At 38.0% G+C, this 14,698-nt stretch overlaps 1 protein-coding gene across 1 annotated transcript in view; it reads left to right on the forward strand.

Moving 5' to 3' along the window:
* ZFC3H1 (zinc finger C3H1-type containing) overlaps window positions 1-14,698 on the forward strand; it is a 62,034-nt gene that overhangs the window by 31,763 nt on the left and 15,573 nt on the right. The window contains exons 12-23 of the mRNA XM_056130655.1: window positions 641-762; window positions 1,302-1,451; window positions 3,883-4,057; window positions 4,500-4,631; window positions 4,919-5,461; window positions 5,547-5,656; window positions 7,860-7,991; window positions 8,252-8,373; window positions 9,418-9,519; window positions 10,213-10,332; window positions 12,023-12,206; window positions 13,466-13,652. Of these exons, the coding sequence (XP_055986630.1) occupies window positions 641-762; window positions 1,302-1,451; window positions 3,883-4,057; window positions 4,500-4,631; window positions 4,919-5,461; window positions 5,547-5,656; window positions 7,860-7,991; window positions 8,252-8,373; window positions 9,418-9,519; window positions 10,213-10,332; window positions 12,023-12,206; window positions 13,466-13,652 (2,079 nt within the window). The remainder of the gene's footprint in view (window positions 1-640; window positions 763-1,301; window positions 1,452-3,882; window positions 4,058-4,499; window positions 4,632-4,918; window positions 5,462-5,546; window positions 5,657-7,859; window positions 7,992-8,251; window positions 8,374-9,417; window positions 9,520-10,212; window positions 10,333-12,022; window positions 12,207-13,465; window positions 13,653-14,698) is intronic.

A 14,698-nucleotide genomic window follows, 5' to 3' on the forward strand; every position in this document is an offset into this window, starting at 1 on the left:
CTTAGCATAGTGCCCTCCTGTTTCATCTGTTGCAATAATCTGCAGGATTTCCTTATACAGCTGTATAGTATTCCATTGCGTTTATGTGCCACAGCTTTTTTATTTTTTTAAATCTGTTTATCTGTTGTTGGGTATTTGGGTGACTTCCATATTGTGGTTTATTGTGCTTAGCACTACAGTGGAAATGTGGGTGCACATATCTTTTTGAATTAAAGTCTTAATGTTTTTTGTGTGTTTTGTTTTTGGTTCATGCCTGGTAGTGCTCAGGGTCTATTCCTGGCTCTGTGCTCAGAAGTGGCAGGGGACCATATGTGTTACGGGATATTTGAACCAAGATTGGCTTCATGTAAGGCAAACTCCTTACCTCCCGTACTATCTCTCCAGCCCGTATTTGTGTTTTGGGGATAGATGCCAAAGTAGTTCCATGACTTTTAAATTGTAGGTCTTGACTACTTAGTTAATCGTACAACTGATTTGTTGATTAACAGTGGGCGTTATTTTAAATATAGATTGAAAAGATTGATGGACGCTATCAGTTATTTTGAAATATGTAAATGTGCACTGAACTCTAATGTAAAGGTATAAATCAGTGTTAGATTATTGAAAGATACTGATTTGATTGGCTCCATGTGTTTTCTAGCAAGCTTCAAAACCAAAAGTACCACCGAAATCCGAGAAAGAAAATGATCCCATGCGTACACCTGAAGCATTGCCTGAAGAAAAGAAAATTGAATATAGATTGTTAAAGGAAGAGATTGCCAAGTAAGTTATTTTTGTAATTAGCTATACAGGTATATGAATTTAAAAAACATACCTTGGTTTCTATATAGTTCATTAGCCTTTGGCAGTGAGTAAAGTTTCAGTCTTAGGCAGAGTTAATGTTTTTCAGGGGGAATAGTTTGGGGTCATTCATAACCAGTTGCATTCAGGGCTTATTCTTAGCTCTGTGGTCAAGGAACTCCTGGTGGGGTCGTGGGGTCCCTCTGTGGTTTAAACTTTGGTTGGTTGTATGTAAGGCAAGTGCCTTACCTGCTGTACTGTCTCCCTGCCCCCAGAATTAGTTTTTATAGCTCAAACAAAAATGAACATATGTATAGGATTGAATACATTGATGCATTGAGATATATTAAGAAAATGAGAGCAGTACTATTAATTTTGCCAGCTTAGGTCCTGCATATTAGTTTTCATATTCACTTTAATTCAGACTTTATCTTATGCAATAGAAGACAATATTTTTAAAAATTCTGTGGCATAGCTTTAAATTGCAGTTTCTTCACTGATTAATTTTTATATTATTTTAGTCGAGAGAAACAGCGTTTAATTAAATCAGATCAGCTGAAGACAAGTTCATCATCTCCCGCAAGTTCTGATGTGGAAATTGATGGGATTGGCAGAATAGCAATGGTTACTAAGCAGGTTACAGATGCTGAAGCAAAACTTAAAAAACATAGGTAAGTTATTTAATATTGCTTTTATCTAATTGGTCAAATATTAGTAGAGTGTATTTTTGTGGTGTATTTCAGAAATACATTACACATTTCTTTTATACTTTAAAATTAGTGAATTAACTTGATTCACTTAATCACTTAACTTCCCGTTAGTCGTCGATTTGCTCGAGCGGGCGCCAGTAACGTCTCCATTTGTCCCTGTCCCGTGCTAGTGTAGCCCAATGGCATCTGTTCGCTCTGGGAACATGAAGAGCCTCAAACCGATCGTTCATGATCTTGATGAAGAAGTCTGACCATCTGGTAGGTGGGCAGCCACACGGTCTTTTGACATCCCGTGGAATCCAGTCAGTAACAGCTCTAGTCCAGCGGTCGTCTTTAAATCTCATTACGTGACCAGCCCATCTGATTTTTGACACCTTGGCAAATGAGACAGCGTCCCTGATTCTTGATCGTCGATGGATGTCGGAACTCCGGATTCTTTCTCTCATTTGAGTGAAACGTGATATTCCAAGCATAGCTCTTTCTATTCTTCTTTGGGAGACCTGAATAACTTGAAGGGAGACATCCATGACATTGGCAACTATCGCCCGATCTGCCTATTGTCTGTCATCTACAAGTTGTTCACTCGAGTCATCCTAAATAGGATTGGCAGAACACTAGATGAAGGACAACCATGCGAGCAAGCCGGGTTCCGCAAAGGATTCAGCACCATTGACCATATCCACACGATAACCAAGCTCATTGAGGTTTCTCGGGAGTTCAAGATGCTGCTCTGTTTAACGTTCATTGATTTAAAGAAGGCCTTTGATTCTGTTGAGACGGAAGCAGTCATTGAAGCCCTAGCCAATCAGGGCATTCAAGCCCAATACATCAAGATCCTCCGTGAGCTGTATTGCGGATTCACTACCAGGATCCATTCTACAAAGAAGTGATCGTTGATGTCAAGAGAGGGGTTCGGCAGGGTGATACCATTTCACCGAAACTCTTCAGTGCCACCCTCGAGAACATCATGCGACGACTGGAATGGGAAGGAATGGGAGTGAAGATAGATGGTCGGCAATTACACCACCTCCGCTTTGCTGATGACATTGTTTTAATAACACCAAACATCAGCCAAGCGGCACAAATGCTGGCCGACTTTGACCGTGCGTGTGGAAAGGTAGGACTACAGCTGAATCTTACGAAGACAATGTTTATGAGAAACAGCCTCGTTCCTGACGCCCCATTCGCTCTCAATGGAACGACCATCTCCGAATGCAACAGCTATGTGTACCTAGGTCGAGAGGTCAACATGACAAATGACCTGGCACCCGAGCTGCGCAGGAGGAAGAGAGCGGCTTGGAACGCTTTCAAGAACGTCGAAGAAATAGCTAAGAGGACGAAGAACCTCCGGCTCCGGGCACATCTCTTTGATTCCACTGTTCTTCCTGCATTAACATATGCCTCAGAGACCTGGGCCCTATGCAACTTGATTATAGTTTTATAAAATAATAGTAATAATAATAATAATAGTAATTTTTAAGTAAAAATGTCAAGTCTTCAAAGGCAATTTCTTCTCTTCTGATTTATATACATGGCTTATATAGTACTTTAAAATATTTGTGAAGCTAACTTTCTTTGTAAAAATTTTTCTTTAAAACCTGGTTTGGGCCTGGAGAGAGAGTACAGCAGGTAGGGCACTTGCCATGCAGGTTCGATCTAGGTTCTATCCCTGGTAGTGTAAGGTTCCCTGAGGACCTCTGAGTACAGAGTCAGGAGTAACCCCTGGCTTGGTATGGCCCCAAACCAAAGAAACACAACCCCCCCAAAAATCTGATACATTTTGTGAAATAAAATGTGTAGCTATTAAGTTCAATCATAAAAGTATTTTGTGTCCCCAAATCTTGATGAATAAAATAATTTCCAAAAACATTTAAAAAAACTGGGCCAGAGAGATAGTACATCTGCTATTACATGCAGCTGACCAGATATAGTATATACAGTATATACAGATATAGTATAGTGGTTAGGGGTTTTTCTTTGTAGACAGCCGACTCAGCATTCATTGCTCAGCCATCCCTTTTACGCAGTGTCCAGTGCTTACTCCTAGCTCTGAGCTCAGGGATCACTCCTTTTGGGCTCTGGGGACCTCAAGAACTAGAACTCTTGCCTTATATCTTCGGTGCCCTGGATTTGTTTTTAGGGTTTGTACAGTCCCAGCACCATAGGATATAGCCTGTTAAAAAAAATAAAATCAGACCAAGTTGCTTTTATATAGTGTAGCAGTGACCTTCGAATATATGAATGTTTGACAAAGACAGAAATTTTCATTCTTTTTGATTCTCTTCATATATTTTAACTGAGCAACTACTTTGTACATACATTATTTATAAGTTTTGATTATGTAATATGCTAGTTTAGACATATATTAATTAGAAATTTGTTTTCCAATTAGAATTCTCTTGATGAAAGATGAATCTGTTTTAAAGAATCTAATACAACAGGAAGCTAAGAAGAGAGAATCTGTTCGAAATGCCGAAACGAAGATTACAAAACTTACAGAACAGCTTCAAGCAACAGAGAAAATTCTCACTGTCAATAGAATGTTTTTGAAAAAGCTTCAAGAACAAGTAATTAAATTAAAATGCTGCTTTCTTATTTTCACTATTCATTTTAGGGTCTATTTTTAAAAATATTCTAATGCTATCAAGATATGTATGCCTTATTTTTTTTCATTAATACACTTGTTGGTATATTTTAATTTTTGGGTGAATTACTTACAGCTGTTTCTCTTAAATATAGTTTAAGAATTAGACTTCAGGGGGTAGAGAAATAGCAGAGAAATAGCACGGTGGGAAGGTGCTTGTTTTGCACTTATCCAACCCATGTTTGATCCCAGACTTCCAGACATCCCCCTAGTCCCTCCAGGGATGATCTCTGAGCCAAGAGTAAGCCCTGAACGTTACTGGGTGTGGCTCCCCCAAAATAAATAATGTAGAAGTGTGAAGGAAGAAGATCTAAGATTTTTATTTATATTTTCAGGATTTTTCTGAAATTATCCTATCTTTTCAGATTCACAGAGTTCAACAGCGTGTTACAGTTAAGAAAGCTTTGACTCTTAAGTATGGAGAAGAGCTTGCTCGGGCAAAAGCAGTGGCTAGTAAAGAAATAGGAAAACGTAAACTGGAACAGGATCGCCTTGGAGTAAGTTGTTTGTAGAAATACTTTGTTTTTGCAAGTGGAAGGTTCTTCTAATTCTTCATGGGTTAAGATGTATGAAATTGTTCAGACTCTTCCATATTAAAGAAGAATAACATTAAGGCTATTTTTTCAGTGACAGCCACATTTTGGGGAAGCTTGTTTTTTTGAATAGTTTTTTCTTTGTTTTTTGGAAGATCTAGAATGGCTAAACTTTACATTTGTAAAACTCTCTTATCTCACCAAAAACTGTACATAAAATTACTTTGAATTATGTTCTTTTTTTTCTCCAGCCAAACAAAATGATGAGACTAGACAGTTCTCCATTATCAAGTCCAAGAAAACATTCAGCAGAGCTAATTGCTATGGAAAAAAGACGATTACAAAAGCTAGAATATGAATATGCTCTGAAAATACAAAAATTAAAAGAAGCTCGAGCTCTCAAAGCAAAAGAACAACAAAATATTGCCCCAGTTGTAGAAGAAGAACCTGAATTTTCTTTGCCTCAGCCCTCACTTCATGATCTGACACAGGATAAATTAACTCTAGATACAGAAGAAAATGATGTTGATGATGAAATTTCATCTGGTTCAAACAGAGAACGAAGAAGATCTTTTATAGAGTCCAATTCTTTTACTAAACCTAATCTTAAGCATACCGATACACCTAACAAAGAATGCTTAAACAAACCTACTAAGAACACTGTAGAAAAGCCAGAACTTTTTCTAGGGCTAAAAATTGGGGAATTGCAAAATTTATATTTAAAAGCTGATAGCTTAAAACAACTGATTTTAAAAAGTACCACAGGCAGTACAGAAAATATTTTGCATGGTCAGGTAACTGAGCTTTTCATACTATTTTTTAAAAGTTGAAATTCACCTTTGCCCGTGTTTCTTAGGAAATTATTTTTTCATTTCGCAGGAGATTTCTGTGGATGTGGATTTTGTCACAGCACAGAGTAAAACAACAGAAGTGAAGCCCTGTCCATTTAGACCCTACCATAGTCCTCTTCTAGTTTTCAGGTCCTACAGGTATTAAAAATTCGATAAACTTGGGGCTGGGAATGGCTCACAGCTGTGCTCGTCTGTCGGCATGCATACAGCCTGGTTCAGTTTCTAGCACTGCAAGGAGGAAAAGTCTATAACCTTGAATTTCATGAATAGTCATTGTTTTTAATAATATTTTAACCTTAAATATTTGATGGTAATGAATAGCATTGCCTTGTGGTAAATGAAAATTAAACGTGTTCTTCTAGGGGGGCTGGAGCTATAGCACAGCGGGTAGGGTGTTTGCCTTGCATGCAGCCAACATGGCCAACCTGAGTTTGATTCCTGCCCCCCTCTCGGAGAGCCCGGCAAGCTACCGAGAGTATCTCGCCCTCACGGCAAAGCCTGGCAAGCTACCCGTGACATATTCGATATGCCAAATACAGTAACAAGTGTCACAGTGTAGACATTACTGGGCCCGCTCAAGCAAATTGATGAACAACGGGAGAACAGTGACAGTGACTCTTCTTCTAGGGAATGGTGTCTATAGTCTTATCAGAATTAAGGCATAAAAGAAAGCTTTATAGCTCATATTTGGGTTTACTGATTGTAATTTTAATTTCTGGCTGTTGGAATTGTAGAGTGTTCTGCATTACTATCAAGATTGTTTGGAAGGGTACTGGAGTTTGTTTTTATTTTTGTATTTGGGTCACAGCCAGAAGTGCTTAGGGCGAGATACTCTCGGTAGCTTCCCTTGGCTCTGTGCTCAGGGATCTCTCCTGGCTGGCTGTGAGACCATATGGGATGCCAGGAATTGAACCCCAGTCAACTGTGTACAAGGCAGGCACCCTATCTGCTCTGTTATCTCTCCAGCCCAAGAATACTGGAGTCCTATGAATCTTTCTGTTTTTTAATTTTGGTTTGTTTTGTGTTTTGTGTTACACTTGTCTTGGTGCTCGGGGTCACTTGGCTGCATTGAGGGGACTATACTGTGCTGGAAATGTAACTAGGGGCTCCCCCCATGTAAAGCATGTCCTCCCTCTGGCCCTTGGGACTGTCTCCCCAACCTGGTCTTGTTTTCTTTTTCTTTCACCCTCTTACTCAGTCCAAGAAATGCATTGGCCAGCTTTCAAAAATGAATTTAGATTTTCACAGATAATTAACTTTGTTGGTGGTCTTTGTGTTGTTTTAGGTTTCTAGAAGTTGTGAGACTTAAATATTTGTGTATGATTTAATTATTAAGCTCCTACCAGGAAATATAGACTTTTTCCTTTGCTTTATTTATTTTTGTATTGGCTACTAATCATAAGAAATATTAATATTATGTAGCATTTTAACATTGACAAAATGCCACTTTCAAATACAATTTTTTTCTTTTGTTTTTCATTTCAGATATTTCTGTTCTATTTTGTTTTGCTTTTGGCCTCTACCTGGAAGTGTACTCACTTAGGGCTAATTCCAGCTGTTCAAGGCAAATGCGCTACTCACTGAATACTTAATTCTCTTTGGCCCCTATTTCAGATCCTCTGTGTCTGGGGTATAAAAGTACTTTTCTGGACTAAGGAATTAGCTTAGAGTGCTGAAGCACATGCATAGCATGCAGAAGCCCTGTGTCTAAGCCACAGCGTTACATGGGTTATCCTGCCTTCCCAGCACCGCTTGGTGGTAACCCTGGTGACTCCCAGTACTTCTGAGCCCAAGCAAGATGGCCTGAACATTGAACAGTCTGGCTTGCACGTTGGGTTGAGTGTTGCCAGGCACTCCTGGCAACACTGGGCCCCAGAACACTTTGGAGGCCCAGAAGAAAAAGGAAAAAAAGGAAAACCAAAAATAGCTTTTTGTATCACTAGATGTTTTGACTGGGCTGGAGTGATAGCACAGTGGTAGGGCGTTTGCCTTGCATGCAGCCAACATGGCCGACCCAAGTTCGATTCCTCCGCCCCTCTCAGAGAGCCTGGCAAGCTACAGAGTATCTCGCCCGCACGCAAAGCCTGGCAAGCTCCTCATGACTTATTCGATATGCCAAACACAGTAACAAGTCTCACAATGTTACTGGGCCCGCTAGAGCAAATCGATGAACAACGGGAGGACAGTGACAGTGATGTTTTGGCTGTTTTCTCTTGTTACTTTTGGTATTAAGTAATTAGGTAAATATCAGAGTGAGAAATAATTGGGAAAGAAAATGAAAAATCTGAAGATGATGGAGCAGATATATGGAGCATAATGTATCTGTCTTTCTTCTCCTTAGATTTAGTCCATACTATAGAACCAAGGAAAAACTTCCACTCAGCTCAGTATCATACAGTAATATGATCGAACCGGATCAGTGTTTCTGCCGTTTTGATTTAACAGGAACATGTAACGATGATGATTGTCAGTGGTGAGTAGTTTATGTGTACATTTTGTAGTTTAACAGTAGGTTTTAGGTTGGGTGATGTCTGGAAGTGCTGGAGCAGATGCTTTTCATGTGGAACCCCATATTTGATCCTGTACTGTATGGTTCCAGTTATACAGCTGGGAGTAACCACAGAACACTGTACCAGTTCTTTCCCTCAAAGGAAAAAATCATAAGTTAGTCTTGGTTAGTTGCTTTTGATCTGTGTATGATGGTCTCTTTTTTTTGTTGTCATTTCATTTTAGGCAGCATACACATGACTATACGCTTAGCCGAAAACAGCTATTCCAAGACATTCTGTCATATAATCTGTCTTTGATTGGTTGTTCAGAGACAAGCACTGATGAAGAAATTGCTGCTGCAGCAGGTTTTTAACTACCTCTTGTTTTTCCCCAAGTGAAAATTTGAATTTAGACTATTTGAAAATTTTACTTTTAGGTGATGTTGGTATATTTAAACAGCTATAGTAATTCAGTACCTTCACTTTTGACACTTTATTAAATCTACCCTGTTTAGTGTAAATAGTATGTTGCTATTTAGATTTAATTAAAATTTCTTCCCCATTACACTAGCCACATTTGCAAGTGCTCAAACCAACTTTCGTCTCTCACCAGTAGGACAGTATAGATAAATTTGGTTATTGCAGGAAAGGTTAGATTGGAACTCAATCTAAATAATTTGGTTTATTTACAAATAAATTTAATATCTACTTCTTATTTTGTTTTTTATTGTTTTCAAAGTAAAGTAGGGTTGGAAGTTAAGAGTGACTTCAAGGGACTGGAGCGATAGCACAGCAGGTAGAGCGTTTGCCTTGTATGTGGCCAACCTGGGTTTGATTCCCAGCATCCCATGTGGTTCCCCGAGCACCGCCAGGAGTAATTCCTGAGTGCAGAGCCAGGAGTAACTCCTGTGCATTGCCAGGTGTGACCCAAAAAGTTAAAAAAAAAAAAGTGACTTCAAATTATGCAACTAAATAAGAATAACTTCATATACTATGGTACACAGATTACTATCAAACATAGTGAATAAGTTATTTTTATTCCAGATTTTGTCTAATAGTAAACTATAAACTGTACATCTTTCATAAATAAGTTACTTGTGTTTACTAAACTTACCACAATCCAGATAAAGTTAACATAGTTCAGATAATTATAAAGTCACTAAATCTATCCATTTCCTGTGTAGGACTTGACTGTTCACTTGACTGTTTAGTTTGTTTCAGAAAAAATTTTTCCAACCTCATTTGAGTGCAAGATGTAGGCTTTACCCAGTAAGAAAAGATTGTAGTGCTTTTGTCCAGTACCATCCACTTTCCTTCTTAAACTAGTCTTCACTTCCGTGATTTATAGTCTCCTCTCTGTAATTCTTGCTTTTATATATTTTTAGTGAATACTTGTTTCTCTAATTTCAGAAAAATATGTTGAGAAACTTTTTGGTGTAAACAAAGATCGAATGTCTATGGACCAGATGGCTGTTCTTCTTGTTAGCAATATCAATGAAAGTAAAGGACATAGTAAGTATCTTTGTCTCTGTCTCTGTCTGTCTCTCTCTCTCTCACTAATTCACAGGTGTGCTCAGACTTTTTTGTTTATGATAGCAAATGTTTGGCATCATGTTTTTTAAAAAATGTGTAATTTCTGGCTACCATGTAGAATAAATGGAGTTTTTGTAGTTTTTTTTCTTTAAGTTTTAATTTCTCTGTTCCCTTTCCTTGGTAGTTGTTGCAGTGATGGGGTTTAGATTCATTTGCTTGTAATGCTTTTCAGTGACTGTGGTGGTCAGATAAACTTGGTTATGGTACACAGTTATAGTGTGCTAGAGACGGCACACCATTATGGCACTGGAATTCCCAAAATCTCAGCTGATAGGATTACACTTAGGCATCATGGGGCAGTGCCATAGATTGCACTCACAGCTTACTTGGCCTTACACTTCTTGGTTTTATTTTTTTAACCAAAAGTTTTTGGGTTACACCTGGCAATGCTGAGGGGTTACTCCTGGCTCTTGCACTCAGAAATTACTCCTGGAGGTACTTGGGGAACCATATGGATTGCTGTCTTTACTCTTCTAAGGCATTTTTACTCTACCCACTAAGCTATCCCTGAGCTTCTAAATGTAATTCTTTTTAAGTATTATTTGTTTGGGTATTCTTCGATTCTGTAGAAGATAATCATATCAACTAACAGTCCTACCCTGTTTATTTTAGCACCTCCATTTACAACCTACAAAGATAAAAGAAAGTGGAAACCAAAGTTTTGGAGAAAACCTGTTTCAGAAAATAACTTCAGTAGTGATGAGGAACAGTCTACAGGACCAATAAAATACGGTAAAAGAAAATAACAAGATCCAGAATCAAATTGTGATGTTCCATCTTTGAGTAACTTTTTTGTTTGTTTGTTTGTCATTGGGCTACCCTGACATTGCTTGGGGCTTACTCCTGGCTCTGCACTCAGGTTTCACTTCTGGTGGACTCAGGCAACCGTATCAGGTGCCAGAGATCGAACCTGGCTCTGCTGTTTGCAATAACTGCTGTACCATTGCTCCAGCCCCATTCTTGAGTAACTCTTCAGTAATCCCTTTCATTTTCTAGCTAACTTAGTTGGTTTTCTTTTTTTGTTGTTACTATTTTCTTTCTGGGATGCACTCAACAATGCTCAGGGCTTATTCCTGGTTCTGCATTCCTCAGATATCATTTCTGGAGGTACTCAGGGAACCAAATGGGATGCCTGGATCAAACCCAGATCAGCTGTGTGCGAGGCAAGCACCTTGCCACCTTCAGCTCTTTTTTCTATTTTTTAAAATACGATGCCATTTGGTATTTAAGGAAATAGTGTTTATTTTATATGACTGCCCTAACGTTGCAGGACATTTTACATGGTCTCTGCCCAATAAATGCAGGATCACTCTTTAATAAATGTGATGATTTAAATATTTCTAAGCAGGGGCTAGAGAGCTAGTTTAATGGGCTAGAATGCTCACATTATTGTCGGAGGCCATAGTTTGATCCCCAACCTGCATATAATCTCCCAAGTGCAGAGCCAGGAGTAACTCCTGAGCACTGCTGGGCATGACTCTAAAAACAAATATTGCTAAATATTCGGTGAGGAAAGAGGAGCAATCAAAGATGGTCATTATCTGGCTTGTATCCTTGTGGGTAGGTAGGTGTTTTATTTTTATTCATCTTTGAGTCTCTTTTCTGCCATAAATTAGGCTCACAGGAAGTATTAACGAACAAAATAATGGTAAAGAGTGAATCTTCATGCACAGTTTGCATTTTAACTTCAGTTTACATAATATGCCAGACACAGTAACAACAAAGTCTCCAATGGAGACGTTACTGGGCTCGCTCGACCAAATTAATGAACAGCGGGAGGGCCTTTACCTTACCTTACATAATATAATTGTTTGCCGTATATGGAATTAGCAGATATACAATTGGTGTATTTTCTGGTGATTATATTGATGAAACACTTTTTCTCAATTCAGATTTAATGAATTAAATCATGTTCATTAATTGTAATGTTCTCTTAGAATTTATGGAACCTTTATTACAGGTGACGTCTCTTACCCTTAAAATAGGAAGATCAGAGGCTGAATCAATAGCACAGCGGATAGGACATTTGCCTTGCACATGACTGACCCGGGTTCAATTCCCAGCATCCCATATGGTCCCCCGAGCACCACCAGGAATAGTTCCTGATTGCATGTGCCAGGAGTAACCCCTGTGCATCGCCCGGTGTGACCCAAAAAGAAAAAAAAAAGTAGGAAGATCATACTTGCGGTTTGTCTAGCAGAGTCCTTGTTTGTACTTGTTCTGGTATAATTTTTAATGGCATACTCTTTCACTCATAGAAGTGTCATTCATGGTTGAATAATAAATTATATGATTGCTCTACTGTGAACTTTACTTCATGCCATTAGAATTTAAGGATTCTTTTAAAGATGATGCCAGTTGTTTATTGGGCCTGTATGTAAATTAGAGAAAGTATAAAGCTAATGTGACTTTTCCCTTACAGCCTTTCAGCCAGAGAACCAAATACATGTACCAGCTTTGGATACTGTTGTCACTCCAGATGATGTCAGATATTTTACAAATGAAACAGATGACATTGCTAATTTAGAAGCAAGTGTGCTTGAAAATCCTTCTCACGTACAACTGTGGCTCAAGCTTGCATACAAGTATTTGAATCAGAAGGAGGGGTAGGTCCACTTCAAACCTATGTAAATTGTTGCTTATTAATGTTACTATCTATATCTATGTTGTTTTGTTTGTGGTTTTCTTCTTAGTATTAGTGAAGCCTTTGTTTTCTTTTTTACAAAGTAAAAAGAATTTTATTGGTAAAAGCTATTAGAAAAAGTTTTAGATCTTGAGTTTTGTTCATGTCATAGTTTTGGGTAATAAGTTAGCTAAGTTTTTTTTTTCCATTTCAGTGGACTTTCAAAGGATTAGTAAAAAATGATAAATTCACAGTGGTATTCGGATTATAGATAATTTCTTAAAAGTTGAGTAAATATCTCAAAAGTATCTTAAAGTGACAAAACAGGTTAAATTTTATGTTATTTTGAAGACTTATCTACCAACTAAATCCTAAAGAATTGAGCTTTTCTGTGGTATTACATATTCAAATAATACAAACTGTAGTTTATATCACAATAAGCAGCTCCTTTGTATATGAATATCCTGGTTCCTACCTTTTGAAAGTAAGAAATCAGTAGCAACGTTTTATTTTTATTATTGAAGTTACAATAATTCAGAACGTTTTTGTTTTTATATGAGAAACTGAATGAATGTCTGAAGATTTTAAAGTAAGGCACCAGAGCAAAATGGTATATGCCTCACATGTTTGAGTATCGTGTTACTTAATTTTCTTTGTGTGTTATTTCCATGTTAATGGAATAAGTAACAGTGTTTTCTTTTCTGACTCACTTATTGAGTGAGAGCCAAAAGAACTGTACATTATTTTATGAATAGAATCATGAGACAATTATCTTCTCTAAGAGATAGCAAGCCCTTGACTGTTGAAAAGAACTATTGTATTGAATGCTTTGATATTTAGTGCTGGCAATAGCTGGCCTTGAAAGTGAGTTGTTTAACTTTTCCAATTCCTGAACCACTGTAAATCATAAAGGGTATTGCTGGCTATGGACATAAAGCACATTTGAACTTTTGTTTCATAATCTAGAGTTTTATAGCACTGTGTTTTTATCTGATAAATGCTCATTGAACATCTATTTAAAAAGATATTGTTGGGTCTGTGGGAATCAAGGATCATTTCGGGGCGGGGGGAGACACATGATTAAAAATCTCAAATCTATCATCTGTTGTTTATCGGTGATTTAAACTTCTTCAGAGGATCCAAGAGTAAATGACATTAAATAATGGAAAATGAGATGATTTAAAAATATTTTAAACCATTTTTTAAAAGATGCTCCTGCTTTTTTTTTTTTTAAACATACAGGCTGTGTTCAGAATCCTTGGATTCTGCTTTAAATGTTCTGGCTCGAGCTCTAGAAAACAACAAAGACAATCCAGAAATTTGGTGTCATTACCTCAGATTATTCTCGAAGAGAGGAACCAAGGAGGAAGTGCAGGAAATGTGCGAAACAGCTGTTGAATATGCTCCTGATTATCAAAGTTTTTGGACGGTGAGTAGAAAAGAGTAACTATATCCCTCTGTTCTTAATTCTTTAGATCATTTAAAATGTTGATGTATTACTATTTTTTCATCAGTAGGGGAGTTTTATTTATTTGAAGTACTGTGATTTACTACTATTCATGATGGGGTTTCATGCATCCACATTCCAAAATAATAACTCTCCACCTGATTGTCCACTTCTCTCCATCGTTGTAGTTTTAATCATATGATTTATCTGCATGTAGTTGTAGTAACTTTAAAGGGTTTAGTAACTTGAGATGTGACTCAGTAGGAGATCCCCTGTAAACCTCCGCACCCCACACCAAACACACACACACACACACACAACACAGTCACATAGAGTCACAGAAAGGGTGTTTAGTAATTTCAAAATTTAGTCTTTTTTTTGGGGGGGGGGTTCAGACCTGGCGATGCACAGGGGTTACTCCGGGCTCTGCACTCAGGAATTACCCCTGGCAGTGCTCTGGACCATATTGGATGCTGGGAATCAAACCTGGGTTGGCTGCGTGCAAGGCAAATGCCCTACCCGCTGTGCTATTGCTCCAGCCCCCAAAATATATTCTTTGGGTCAGGGTTAATTTAGAGTAAATATTGAAGAGAGCATTTTGGGTGGATTTTTTTTTTTATTTGGGTCACTCCCAATATTGAAATGGCCTAATTTAGAAACTGTTAAAATACAAAATTTTGTGGGGAAAAATGGTTTCTTCACCTGAGTGTGGGATATTTCCTATCCAGGCTTAAACTAAAATTAGTAGATCGACTTGTAAAATAAATGATCATTAACAGTAAGAACTTCTCTCATGGGGCTGGAGCGATAGCACAGCGGGTTAGGGCGTTTGCCTTGCACGCGGCCATCTCGGGTTCAATTCCCAGCATCCCATATGCCAGAGTAATCCTGAGTGCAGAGCCAGGAGTAACCTCTGTGCATCGCCCGGTGTGACCCAAAAAGAAAAAAAATGAAGAACTTAGAAACTTAGATAAAGAACTTAGAACTTTCTTAGAAACCATTAGATTCAGATAAGCTTTCAGATACAC

The sequence above is a fragment of the Sorex fumeus genome, unplaced genomic scaffold (genome assembly GCF_029834395.1).
Source record: "Sorex fumeus unplaced genomic scaffold, SorFum_2.1 ptg000081l, whole genome shotgun sequence".
NCBI classification, from domain to species: Eukaryota; Metazoa; Chordata; class Mammalia; order Eulipotyphla; family Soricidae; genus Sorex; species Sorex fumeus.